The following is a 14,993-nucleotide window of genomic DNA, read 5'->3' as shown; positions in this document are numbered from 1 at the left end:
CATGTTTGTTGTAAGAAAAGGAAAAAGTTTAAGTCATGGGAAAAGTCCATGAACCTAAAACCATCAATGAATATAAGCAATTCATTTGAGTCTAGCAACTTGTGGGGTCCTGGTATCCTTCCGGCTATAAAACTTGGAGGAGGGAGAAACAGGAGGTGGGAGGCAGGAGGGAAGAGCATGAATTGGTTAGGAATGCCCCAGGAAAAAAGCGACAAATGTGAGACAGCAGAAAACAAGGGTTCTGTATCCCACAAAAAGAAGCTGAGTTCTGGCCAGTCTCGAGTGTTTAGATGAATATTCACTTCACTACCTTTCTTAGAATTTGACTCAGTCATTAAAATGTGGATACAATTATGGGTATAAATCCGTGTTTATTCTACATATACTCAGAATGCCTCTGAAACTATATATTTTATTACAGAGAGGTGAATCGTCATGTAGAAGTTTAAGGTAAACTGCCTATTTTGTAAGACGTGGTAAATCATTGAGGAGTGGTAGTTTATAAAACTATGTTTCAGTATCTTAAGTAATGACTGATAGTATTTATGTTTTATGATTGTTTTCTGTTCATATTTTTCTTTTCTAAATGAATCATAAGAAAATGTGTAATAGGTAAGGGTGTGGGAAAGCAAATTGGAGCACTTACAAACAGAAAGGAGTAGAGTAAATAGCCCAGCATTCTTCTGCCATGTCCCCATGAAGTACACTCTGATGGCAGACAGAGGGTACAGTCTCTTAGTTTGCTCTGTGCAAGTAAATCTACAATTCTAGGATTTTAGGCATCACTTTTAAAAATGTAAAAGAAAATGTAATCCATAATTGATCACGATGCTGCTTAAAATGATATAAATTGATTTTGCTGCCAAGATATAGCCTGCTATATCTTTATTCTTGTTGTCTACTTTGTCCTGAGTCACAATTTGGATTGCATAACTTACTGGGTGCAGACTTCATGGACTTACATCAGTGTATATTCCACTATAATGTTAAACAAATCATTGAGAATATATTATTTGCTAAAAGTATGGCAAATGAAGTACTGGTTTAAACTAACTTGTCATATATGTGTGTGTGTGTGTGTACATATATATATATATATATATATATATATATATATATATATAATTTGATTTTAATCCTTTGATTGCTTCTCAATATGCCTAGTACATCATGAAATAGGGGAAGTGATGTCTCACAATGATACTGAGTTATAGCCCTAAGAATTAATTCCACCCTAAAAGCTGTAGTTTACACAGATGTGTTGTGCTCACACTAACACCTTAGAAATACATGTTGTTTTAAAAATGCCATCAGTTGCTCTTTGACAAAGTGTGAGCACCAGGAAGACGTGAAAAGGTACAAGAATGTTAAACAGCATCTCATATTACAGAAGATTTGTTTTGGCTCCAATACCAGTTTATGTCAGGGTAAAGTTTACCAGAAATGAAGAAGGACTAGCCTGGATTTTACAGAAGGAAATTCAGAGTTGAAAATGCTTACCAATGATTACAAATAATACTGACAACTAAGAACATCAAAATCATAAATTTAGACAAAGAAAAGAAAATATTGAGAATAATATTAGTGGAGGAAATATGTTTGATTCAAACTCAGGAAGTAGTGTAGAAAGTTCATTTTGACTACTGCATGAGGATCACAGAAATAATGATCTACTTCTAATTCGCATATCTTTTGCCAAATGCTTCTATTAAAGTAAATTTAGGGAAAATGGACTGATACAAAAATAAGTACATTCTAAGACAATGGGAAAGAACTTCTACCAAGGAAAATATTCTTTTTTTAATGAACTGAATTCACAGGTCCATTTTTAAATGTGTAGTTTGTTTCCAGGGTGATTTCATATATAAACTACCAAAACTGTAACTGTCTATATGTAGAAATGTACAATTCTTGCCAAACTTATATTCAGCCAGTAACAGCGTTTTCAGTAGGAATGATCCCTTCATTGTTTAAAAATATAGTGTACAAAGTCATTTTATTATATAGAATTGATGATATGGAAGATAACAAAATACCTCATCATTCTTGAAGAATATACAAAATCCATATGTTTAATGTTATGTATATTTTAGCATTAGTATATAATATTTCATGCCTCTATCACTTATTCCTTTTCTATATAAAATTATCAGGGTTAATGTTAAGACCTGATATAGTTTGAATATGGTAGCCTCAAAAGCTCTTGTATTGAAGACTTAGTCCCTAGTTGATCAATTCCCACATTGAGACATGCAGGCTTGGATGTAATCAGTACATTAATTTATTAATGGATTTATAATGCCAAGGCATTATATATGGGTTGGGAATTAAGAGGCAGGCCATGGATGTACAAAAGGCATTATTGAGGGAATACCTCTGAAAAATAACTCTTGTCACTCTTCCTGTGTGATGCCTTGGCTTCCTGGCTACCTTGAGGTGAATAGCTTTCCATTGCTGTGCCCTTCATCCATGATGACTCTTCCTTGCAACAGGCTTGGCAGAAACGAAACCAGTAGAACACAAAGTACAAATTGTGAAACTGTCAGTCCACATAGAACCGCCCATACATTGTCTTGCTCAGACATCTGACACAGGGATGAAGTGTCTAATACAGAATTCTGAGTAGGACAGATGTAAGTGTATTATTTAAAGTATATTCCATATGGACCCTAATTATTTTTCATTAATCATTTTATTCATTTATGTTTCAAATGATATTCCCCTTCCTGGTTACCCCTCCACAACACCCCCTTGCCATTCCTCCTCTTTCCCCTTCCCCCTGTTTCTATGAAGGTGCTCCTCCATCCACTTGCCCACTCCCACCCCACCAATCTAGCATCCCCCTATACTGGAGTATCAAGCCTCCACAGAAATAAGGGCCTCCTCTCCCTTTAATGCCAGTAAAGGTCATCCTCTGCTACATATGTATCTGGAGCTATGGATTCCTCCATGTATACTCTTTGGTGGGCCATTGGGGTCCCAGGCTCAGTTCAATGGTTGGCTATAAGTATCTACATCTGTATTCATCAGAAGCTGGTAAAATCTGTCAGGGAACAGCCGTATCAGGCTCCTGTCAGCAAGTGCTTCTTGGCATCTGCAATAGTGTCTAGGTTTGGTATGTGCAGATGGTATGGATCGCTAAGTGGGGCAGTCTCTGGGTGGCCTTTTCTTCAGTCTCTATTCCACTTTTGTCCCTGTTTTTTCTTTGGACAGGAATATTTCTGCATGAAAATTTTTAGAATGGATGGATGGCCTCATCCCTCAACTGGGGGCCATGCCTGTCTACTGGAAGTTGTCTCTATACGTTCTATCTTCCCTGTGTTGAGTATTTATTTTAGCTAAAGTCATCTCAGTTGTGTACACTAATTTTTTTTATTAACTGGAGTATTTCTTATATACATTTCGAGTGTTATTCCCTTTCCCGGTTTCCGGGCAAACATCCCCCTCCCCCCTCCCCTTCTTTATGGGTGTTCCCCTCCCCATCCTCCCCCCATTGCCACCCTCCCCCAACAATCTAGTTCACTGGGGGTTCAGTCTTAGCAGGACCCAGGGCTTCCCCTTCCACTGGTGCTCTTACTAGGCTATTCATTGTTACCTATGAGGTCAGAATCCAGGGTCAGTCCATGTATAGTCTTTAGGTAGTGGCTTAGTCCCTGGAAGCTCTGGTTGCTTGACATTGTTGTACTTTTGGGGTCTCCAGCCCCTTCAAGCTCTTCCAGTTCTTTCTCTGATTCCTTCAACAGGGGTCCTATTCTCAGTTCAGTGGTTTGCTGCTGGCATTTGCCTCTGTGTTTGCTGTATTCTGGCTGGTGTACACTAATTTTTAAGATCGAAGATACTTATATTCATTTTACATTATACAGATAATCTTTAATTTAATACATACTATATAAACTACTATTCTATTTTTTTCTTGATAATAACTCTTGGGAGATTTATTATTCATCCCATTTTCTATAATACTGAAGTCCAAAGTGTAAAGAGTTGGTTGTAGTGTGCCTTCCTAATACATAGGAATTCTGGTGATGTTCATTCTCCTATAGCAGAGTAGCTCAAAAAGTAGCAATTTTTTTTTTGGTTCTTTTTTTCGGAGCTGGGGACTGAACCCAGGGCCTTGCGCTTCCTAGGCAAGCGCTCTACCACTGAGCTAAATTTCCAACCCCAGCAATTTTTTTCTTAATTTTTTCCTTAATTTTTTTATTTTTCATATGTCAACCTCTCTCATGAACTTCCTATGTATTTGTAATTAAAATTCATGTTTAGATGACCCATTGCTTACTGTTTTTTAAAATTTATTTTAGCCAACCTGACACTTTTGTTTCTGGTTTTCTAAGACAGGGTTTCTTTGTGCAGCCTTAGCTCTTCTGGAACTCACTCTGTACATTAGGCTGGCCTCGAACTCAAAGTTTCACCTGCCTTTGCCTCCAAAGCACTGAAATTAAAGGGATGTGCGAACACTGCCTTTTATAGAACTTATGTTTTAAGTTTGTTTGGGTACCTATAATTTGGACTCTCTGAAAATAGGGTATATTATAGTTTTGAAACATAGGAAGAACAGTGAGATAGATTTTAAGAGTAGGTGACATTTGTAAGGGAACATGGAGTTTAAGGAGTCACAATGACATTAAAGGAAAAGGGTGCATGAAGGTAAATCATGTGTTCATTGCATTCCTGAGGACACCAGAAGATACAACAGGATACATAAGTGAAAATGGCTTTAGGCTGACCTAAATACTAAAATGTTTGATGCATATTCCCCTGTTTGAACTCATATTAGTTATTTTAAAAAATGAGTAGACACATACATAAAGCAAGGCAGTCTCTAACATGCCAAGGTTTTTACCTTCATTTTTCCTGTAAGTTAGGGGTTAAGGAAGAGACGTTATTTGCATTGCTGTTCTCCCATAGGAAGAACCTGTATTTTGTAGATTCAAAACAAAATTTATTTCTACTTGCATTAAGTGTACACTGAAGGAACATGGGACAGAACTCAGGGTACAGTTTGAAACACTGCAGCATTTTTGTCACATGAAGATGCTGCTACAAGAAAGAAAATACAATCAAGAAGTATATAAAAATGAACTCATATAATAAATGATTTGATATCTATATTTTAGGTCCTAAGTATTACAGTGTTTATGTAGTATAGAAAATTAGATGGTCAAAAGACATTGAAATGTCCCAGTAGAACCATTTAAACAACCTAGGAAGTTAAGTGATGCATACTCCACAAGACCATGAACTTGGTGATACAATAGTGTCCTTATAGCTATAGCTTGGGACAAGTAAAACCACTTGAGTCATCACACCTTTAAAGAAACACATATACAAGATTCTACTCTGTTGAGACTCAGCCTGATCCAGGCCTTTCCCTGAGGCTCTGACATATGGAGATGGAACTTAGTTGGAACTTGTCTATAACTAGGTACCTGCTTATCAAAGCAAGCCATGACCTGGAACTACAGCTTCAGAGGAACTATGGTTTTTTTAGATCCTGAGAACATGACTGTTCTTACCTTGAAGGGCTGTGGTGACAGACCCAAGGCTTTCAACACTCAACCTGTAACTTACTTGAGATATACTGTGTTCCCTTTGTACATTGCTTGATTGGCTTCCTGATGACTTTGCCCCACTGAATGTTATTTTCTGCTTTGTATGTCTAATTTTCCCTGAAGTGTGTATGTATAGTGCTGAACTCAATAATAAAGCATCTTCGAATGAGACATATCTTGTGCACAATCTCCTGATTGATCAGTAACTTACCCATCATTTTTATTTTCTGATCCCCTGGTGCTTCTTTTGAGGAACCTGTCACTGAAGATTGCCCTCCTGGTCCAGGACACTAGTCCGTGAACATATGAAGATACTATTACTATATTAGACCACTTTCCATCACAGATTATTTCTTCACTTTTGTTCTTTAGGCCTGTTCGTCTTAGGAATGAGATCAAGAAAGTGTTTACTATTATTCCAATGTTGAAGAATAATAAAGAAAAATGCTTTTTGTGAATCTCTTAATAGTATGAAGAATAAGAATTGCCGGCCACTGACAGTAAAACATCGAGTTACTATGTATCAATAGTGTCTGTTTATAAAGGACCTCATATTAATAACCACTGTCATGGTTTTTTTTTTACCTTTCAGAAATGTTGGAATCCAACAATGTGATCACTTTCAATGGCTTGGCCAACAGCTCCAGTTATCACACTTTTCTTCTGGATGAGGAACGGAGTAGACTGTATGTTGGAGCAAAGGATCATATATTTTCATTCAACTTGGTGAATATTAAAGATTTTCAAAAGGTACTCTTATTACTCTATTCTTTTTTTTAGATTTTTTTTAGATTTATTTATTTTTTTTATTAACTGAGTATTTCTTATTTACATTTCGAGTGTTATTTCCTTTCCCGGTTTCCGGGCCAACATCCCCCTAACCCTTCCCCTTCCTTACGGGTGTTCCCTCCCCATCCTCCCCTCATTGCCACCCTCCCCCCAACAATCAACTGTGAAGATCTTACGTCAAGATTTTTGACAATAGACCCAGAGCTCAGGGCACTGGGCATATTCTAGTAGACTTCAGGGTTGAATAGACTATCAAAAATCTAAAAATTCAGAACCTATCTACTACTTCCCATCAGTGTCTTAGTCACTGTCTTAGCAAGTACTCTTCACCCCTGAGCCAATTGTCCAGACTTAATGGACAAAATAAGTGTTTTAAGGAACTTAGGTTACTTTAACAGAAAATTTCACTAAAATTGGAGAAACAGTAATGGGCATAATGAGAGATTTCAGAGACTAAAAATAGTTTTAAAAACAAAGAGAAATTCTGTGGCTAATAAGTGAATTAAAGTAGATGAAAAAGAGAATAGCAGCAGGAAGTAAGAATATAAATGTGAAATTATTTTAAAACACAGTAAAAGAAGAAGGAGGAATAAATAAATATAAAGAAAAAAATTTTTTGAGGTCCACATCATAAAAAAAAAACACAGAAAAACGAATTTAATTTTACTGTTTTACATCCTGTTCATTACCTACCTCCTGATCACTGACTCCTACAAGTTTTCCCCCATCTCCTTCTCCCCTTCCCCTCTGACCTGGTGTGAGCTCCCCTGGGTATCCCATCACCTTGGCACTTCAAGCCTGTGTGAAGCTAGGTGTTTCCTCTCCACTGAGGCCAGACAAGGTAGCCCAGCTAGAAGAACATATCCCACAGACAGGGAACAACTTTTGGGATAGCCCCATCTCAGTTGTCCAGACCCACATGAAGGCAGGGAGACCTAGGTCCAGCCCGGGTGTGTTCTTTGGTTGGTGGTTCAGTCTCTGAAAGCCTCAAGGGTCCATGTTGGTTGACTCTGTTGCTCTTCTTGTGGAATTCCTACCCTCTTCGGGGCCTGCAATCCTTCCTCCTATTCTTACACAAGATCCCCTAAGCTCCATCCACCATTTGGCTGTTATTACTCTATTCTTAAGCACTGAAGATTTTATGATACTCTACAGCAATTTAATATCAGAACAACATAAATCATTTCAAAATTATTTTTCCAGACATATATAAAATGAATAACAATAATATGTCAGTATATATATTAAGCCATATTATCACCAAGGTTTAAAAATTCATATTACTGTTGATGGTCATTGAAAAACTAAAACAAAACAACAACAACAACAAAAAAAAACTTCTAGCTTTTTCTTCCATGAGTATTTATAGAATAAGATTTTATGGAGAAAACATATACTCTGAAATGTTGGAGAAATATATCATAACTGAATTTACATTACATTGTCCATTGTTCCATATTGTCACCTAGTTAAAGGTTCATCCAGCAATCATCTGATGATCTTCTTGCGTTTGAACATAGTTTTATTTGAATACAGATACTCTCATTTATTTATATGTTTCTATGTTAAATGTTATGACAGAGATGAGTAATTGTAACAAATCACATGGCCCATAATGCCTACAATGTTTGCAATCATTCATTTTAAATAATAAATTTGGAAATCCTCATATAAAATCAAATTTCAGGGCATCAATATTCTTGCAAAATGTATTATTTAGATATCAGAAGGTTGATATTCTTATAAATATTCATTTAGATTTCTGCATCATTTGAACCACTCGATGAAATGTAAAACATAGATTTTTAAAGTAGGCAGAATTGTTTTGCTTCGTCTACGTGCTATAACTGTAAGTCAACCAAATTTTCTTAGTTTTCCAGCCTTAATTCCCTGAGGAAGGAAGTCTTTCTAGAGCAGCTTCGATGAGAACCCCTTAGTGTGTTTCAACTAGCATGTTTCTTCGTATCTCTGGATTTGTCTTTGCTCCTTACCAATGAAGGCATTAATGTGGTTTGCAGAACTATTTATGGAGAACACATTGGATGACAACTTCTTAAAAGTGGATGAACTGTAAAAAGATTTTGTTCTATTTTGAGACATGTTTTATCATTATTATTACATAAACATAAAAATTTATTTACATATATTAAAGTTTTAATTACTATAATATTCATAAAACATTGAAGTTCAAAGATGATATATTTTATAGTAAAAATGAGATATTAAATCATAACCAAAATATTTTTAATCTGATGTTTTTTGAAAACGGGTGATTTCTAAATGTACTCAGGAAATGACCATGTAATGATAAATTTGTCTTTCAATGATTTTTAAATGGTCAAAAAATAAGAAGAAAATTTGTGTGGATATTTCATACGAAGAAATCATTCTTTGTTAAGTAAAGAGAAAATTAGAACATTTGCTATTTTAAATCAAGGATATCTTATTTGTTAAAATTATAAAGATAAGTTTTGTTATTTTGTAAACTTCCTCTGTGTGTGTGTGTGTGTGTGTGTGTGTGTGTGTGTGTAGGTAGGTAGGTAGGTAGGTAGATAGAGAGATGATATGCCCACATACTAGCTCTAACCATGTGAAGTATTTAATACTTTCCTTTAGACACATGTTATGAACTTTGCCATGAAATAAATTGTGTCTGAATGTTAAAAGAACAAAATTAGTCTATCAAAATGCTAGAGATTTGTAAGTAAGAAAGACCCAAGTGTATTATAAGCAAGCATGACAAACTGTGTTCTATTTACAGCACCCACTGAAAGTGCCAAGATCATAGAATAGTCCTGTAATCATCGCTCTTGGGAGATTGAGGCAAGAGGAACAAAAAAAGTGCTGATCAGACAGTCAAGGCAAATCTGTGAGCTCATGGTTCACTAATGCTACAGTAAAAATGAAACAGATAACAATTAAGAATGATGCCCAAAATTAGCTTCGAGAGTCCACACTTCTTCATACACATCTTCACATAAACATATACATATGTAAAGCAGATTATGAAATACCTTAATAATGGAGTCAGAAACTAAGACATTTCTAGTTAACTAGTTTTCAAGTAAAAAATAAAATGTAATATGATTATAAAATTATTAATATTTGAAAGAAGTGAAAAATACAAAATAGACCAATAATTGCTTAGCAAGAACAATTAAGAACTAGTAAAATGAAAAACTTGTGTTTTCTAAAATCAATTTGTTCTAAAATCAATATATAATAAAATTCTTTAATTTTAACACAACTCACCAGAAGTTTGCAATGACATCGAATAAATCTTCATTTACTGTTGGATATAAAAACATTATATTTTATCTGCAACCACTGTGAACTTCAAATTTAAAAGACAAACCCCCCTGACCTCAATTGCCAACGTGAAGACAGATGGCCATGGGATTGTCCTGTAAAATGTCAAGGTTCAGGGTGATGTTCATTCATAAATATGATCAATGAGGTATTTTTGAATGTCTTCAATATGTGACTACATTATGTGGAACAGGTTTTATCTCAGTTTTAATTTAGACACACAAACACATATGTGCAGAAAAATCACCTAGAAGAGAACGAACAAATTAAGAACTTAGTAACAAAAAATGATGAATTATCCATTGTATTCTTAAATATCATATTTGTGATATGAACTGGAAATGCACTTCTCAAGGAATCATATGTTATTTCAATGACTCCTAAACTCTTGTTTATAAGTATGCTGCACTTGGGGTTCCAATTCCCTAGGTTGAAATCTCAATCTTTACCTGAGCTTGTGACCATTCACGGTGAATTATCTTGAGGCTTCAAATGAATGGTAATCAATCATTCAGAGACTAAAAGCTTTCTGGCACACATAAATAATAAACTGCCACTGACTCTGGATTTTTATTTAATGTATGACATTTCCCCCTGGAAATTAACAAATATAACTAGAAGAGAAAACTGATGGAGAAATAATAACTTGTTCTGCCCAGTGGAGAAGAGACCTATTAAAATTAAAACCCATGGAAAATTTTTGGGACTTGGAACTTGGAAAATTTTGGAAGAGAGTATATATATTGCTATTATAGAGAAAATGTATTCAACTGTCTAAGCCACCATCAGTAGCATCATGACTCGTCTACTGTGACTGGATCTATAAGAAATGAAGTCCTGGGAAGTCTTTCAGCTTCCCATGTACTAGGATTATAGCTAATAAACACTGTGCCCAGTCAAAGAAGAAGTCTCTCAGAACTATAATTTTTCTTTGTTTTCACTTTTATCATCTCAAAACATATGTTGTTATTTTTCAATATTTCTTATTTTCACATTGAGAGAGGAAGAGAGCAAACAAGAAAGAGATTACTTTATGAGCTGTATTTTTCAAATATTTCAGGTCTCACCCTTTATTGCCATGCTAGAATTTGGTTCAGAGAGCTATATTCAGAGTACCCTTTTGTTAAATTCTCAAAATCACTATTTCACAATGACTACTGGGAAATTTAAAAGAATGGGAGTCATGTTCTCTGCCAGTTCTCACGTAGATCTTCATATTTTCCAGGAAGATCTTTGTTTCCCATGCAGTGTAGCAGCTCTGTTCATACTGTACTGCTCAGACCAATGAATCCCTTTAATAGGTTTCCAACTCTAGTTTGATACAGTGCAAAAAGTAGTTTATAGATGGCGAATGCAAGACCTTAGTATATAGAAATATATTAGCTATTATTAAAAGAAAGTCAAATTTAAGAGATTACTGGATATAGTATTTCTCTCCCTAAGCTGTACCTAACAAATATAAAATTTTATATATATATATGTATATATATATATATATATATATATATATATATATATATATATATGATCTCTTGACAAATTTAATTGCATGAAAATGTGATTCTTCTGTGCCCTTAGATTGTGTGGCCAGTATCTTATACCAGGAGAGATGAATGCAAGTGGGCTGGAAAAGATATCCTGGTAAGTATTAATCTGCCAAATTATTTTAGTAATTTCTTAAGTAATTTATTACTATGTGATCTTTTCTGTCGTATTCCTTTGAACACCATTCTTTAGCTGTCAATCTGATCATTGGAAAAGTGATATTGTTCAATTATATTAACATAGTTTTATATAAAGAAAGTAGGTAATAACAATTTCTTTGATGGTTTATTGTGAAGACAATGATTTAAAAATGCAATATTGTATAATATTAATATTATGCCTATACTAAATGGCAAATGATTTGTGCATGTACAGTTAAATATGGTAATCACATTTGTTTCTCTTGAGTGATACTATCCCTGGGTTATCATTATTAAATTACCTTTGTTTGCTTTTTACACATTATATTTTGTTTTTTTTCCTTTTATCTCTCTTTTACATTTTGTTACTTGTGTTTTTACCCTTTCTGTTATTTTTTCAAATAAATATTAAGGATCAGCTATGTAACTTAAAGTAATCAAGACACTAGGAGTCAAACAATATTATGCAATGCTATAATGAATTTACATCAATAGGCAAGTAACTTTTACATAAGATAATTTCTTCCTTAGGTACACTTGACGACAAAGTACACAATGGGTTGGAAGTAAAGCTTGAAATCTGAACAAACCAAAAAATCACTTCAACTTTATTAGTAAAGAGATTACTCTAATTTCATTATAACATGAACTCTGTTTTATGCCTTATCAATATTTCAGGATATCTGAAACACAGTGTCATAGCTAAAGCTTTTTTTTCTATATTAAATGTTATCATTTAGAAGGAATTCGTCCAGCATGTTTCTAAAGGCATATATCTATGTCTAAGCAGATGTCATCAAAAGACCATTGATCGCCAGCCCCTGCCTAATAGGTAGACTTGAATTCACTGGCTCTCTCAGTTAATGGCATTGACACTGCTGAAAGAAGATAGATTGAGGAACAAAAAGGCATAGAGGTCCCCAACCCTGGTGTATCAGCTTATCAATAGCAAGTGGAAGTCTGCCATTGGAGATTAACTGTTGAACACAGGCAGTATGTTAAAAAACACTCATGAGACTACTTAATGATGCTGAGCCCTACTCCATTGATTTGTAAATGGGTAGAAAAATCAGATTCTAGTCAAACTATAAGGATAAGTAGAGATTTCCAGTCAAGAATTGGGGTGAGGTTTGGTGTGAATTACCATGATAGAACGCCAAGGATTAGAGAATTTCTGGCTAACGAATTCAAAAGCTTGGTTTTGAGGACAACCCAGAGTAATAAGCCTAAAAATGACGGAGAGTGAAGTTGGTGAGATATTAGAGGCCAAGGATGTTGCTCTAAACTTTCCAGACTCATTTTTGCTAAACTGGACAGTTTGGGATACACAAAGAAATCTTGAGTGTGCTGTTCAGAGAAACCTGGCTGCAGTTGGGTCAGAAGTCAGAGTGTGCAGCTATAAACTGCAAGATCCCATTTTTTTTTCAAACCAGCAAAGAAAGTAATTCAGAATACCCATTTAAAACTAATTTATTCAAAATCTTCCAAACATTTTTATTTTATATAAGAAGTTAACATAAAAAAGTATTTCTTTGGATAGAGAAGATGAATATTTTACGAAGGGGTATACTATGCAAGCAGGGGACAATAAAAAATGAATCCCCGGGACCCAAAATAAAAACCTGGAGTGGCAGAGCACTCCTGGAATCCTGGCCTGTGAATGGGCAAAGACAGGCAGATTCTTGAAGCTCATTGGACAGCTCGCCTAACAAAATTTATGAGCTTCACCTCAAGTTCAGTTAGAGACCCTATGCCAAACAAGAAAGGTGGAGAGCAAGTGATGTGGACACCCGTTTCCATCCTTCCCGTGTGCAAGTGCCCACATATGAGCACATGCGCACTAACGAGGGCCCGCAACACACACTGGCACCACAAACAAAAGCAGGAACAGGATGATAATATCTTTGTTATCAAAAGAAAAATCTGGATTTGAATCATTCCACTAAAACAAAAATGGCTAACAAGTGTGCGTCACCAGTATTGTACTTTCTGGATTCATGAAACATTGACTTCAACAAAAAACAGGTAGCAGAATTACTATAAACGTGAAACAGGTACGGGTGGACTCGCTATGACATATTAGTTATTAAAAAAAATCAATGCTGAATGCTGACCAAAAGTCATGTCTTTTTTTATTGTTGATATATATATATATATATATATATATGTGTGTGTGTGTGTGTGTGTGTGTGTGTGTGTGTGTGTAGTGCAATAATATATATATATATATATATATATATATATTATTACACATATATATGTAGTGCAACCTTTGGTTTAGGCTTCCATTGTGATCTGGACCACACCAGAGTTATACTGTTATCAATTGATTTTGTCAGAACAGTGACGGTAATAATGATATTTGTCTGACAAATTATGTAAATTTTATACTAAATGCAATTACCAAGTACTGAGTACATTCGATTACATGAGTGAATCACGATATTCAGATGTCACAAATGTGTAAATATTCTATTAAAATTATGTGGTTTCCAAATCATTCATCTCAGCAACACTTAAAGCTCTTCCCCTCTCCCTCCCCCCCTCCCCTCCTCTTCCCCTCCCCCATCCCCTCCCCTTCTCCCTATCTCTCCTGGCCTCTCTGACATCTGACATTAGGTTTCTGGCTGACATGCAGGCTGTTCAGCTACTACAAAAAATCTCATGTCCTCACTATACCCTGATATGTATGTAATACAATCCTAAATTGATAAGTGCATTCCTAGGAGAGCAACTCCAGATTTTCAAAGTTCATTAAAAATGGTTATGGATGCCGAAGAACTAAAACGAATAAGAGAATTTATGTTTGGTGTCGGCTGTGTCTGGTATGCTATGTTGATGACCCCAGATTGTATGGTAGAGACAGACACACTACATTCTCTAAAGTTAACAGCAGTTCATGGTGGCCTAACAGGAAATCAATGTAGGGTTGGATATAGCATTGTGACTATGCACTTTTATATTTCTTCATATTCTTGTAAGGGAATTTTCATTCTACTCCTTTATTCTCTTCGGTAATTTTTATTTAAGAAAATAAAAGAACAAGAGTGTTATTTCAATAAAATATTTTTTAGTTCTACTTAACTTTAAAGTGTGTCCCATATAGTTCTTCTGTTTAATGTATCTGGCTGTTTAATACTGACTTCCCTTGTCCAGATATTGAAAGTACAGTTGAGGCACTGAAAAATTATTTAAATTTATTTTCTTTAGTGTTTAGCCTCCTTAGGCACCATTTCAATGTATACATGTCTTATTGAATACATTAATATTTTTTGTTACTTTCAGGCTTAAATTTATATATCTACTTCTGCATCTTTTTTCTCTACATGTGTTTTTGAGATAAAGATGAGATGATTTTTCTTAATAAACATGGGCAAGCACCATTATTATTTTAAGAAATAATATAAATAATTAATCTGAAAGACTGATAGGAAAAGTATATTTCATTCAATAGCTGATTTATGCAGTAACACTTGGGCAGTTTCGTGGAAATTCTGTACTCTATCTTAAGTAAATAGTGATCAGTGGGGATTTATGGACAGAAATTCTTTTCACAGTGCTCTTGTGATGCTGGAAACCACAAGAATGAAACATGGGGGGGGGGTGTGCAACCATCAGGACTTCAAGACAGAACAGTAATCACAATAAAAATTGACCT

General features: G+C 35.0%; 1 protein-coding gene across 4 annotated transcripts in view; it reads left to right on the top strand.

The window, feature by feature from the left end:
- Window positions 1-14,993, top strand: part of Sema3a (semaphorin 3A) — a 470,490-nt gene that overhangs the window by 321,434 nt on the left and 134,063 nt on the right. For all 4 annotated transcript variants that reach the window (XM_008762702.3, XM_063285863.1, XM_006235990.5 and 1 more), the window contains 2 exons: window positions 6,145-6,302; window positions 11,229-11,291. In XM_008762702.3, the coding sequence (XP_008760924.1) occupies window positions 6,145-6,302; window positions 11,229-11,291 (221 nt within the window). The remainder of the gene's footprint in view (window positions 1-6,144; window positions 6,303-11,228; window positions 11,292-14,993) is intronic.

This window comes from Rattus norvegicus, chromosome 4 (genome assembly GCF_036323735.1).
Source record: "Rattus norvegicus strain BN/NHsdMcwi chromosome 4, GRCr8, whole genome shotgun sequence".
Lineage (NCBI taxonomy): Eukaryota > Metazoa > Chordata > Mammalia > Rodentia > Muridae > Rattus > Rattus norvegicus.
This window is presented reverse-complemented; position numbering and strand designations above follow the sequence as displayed.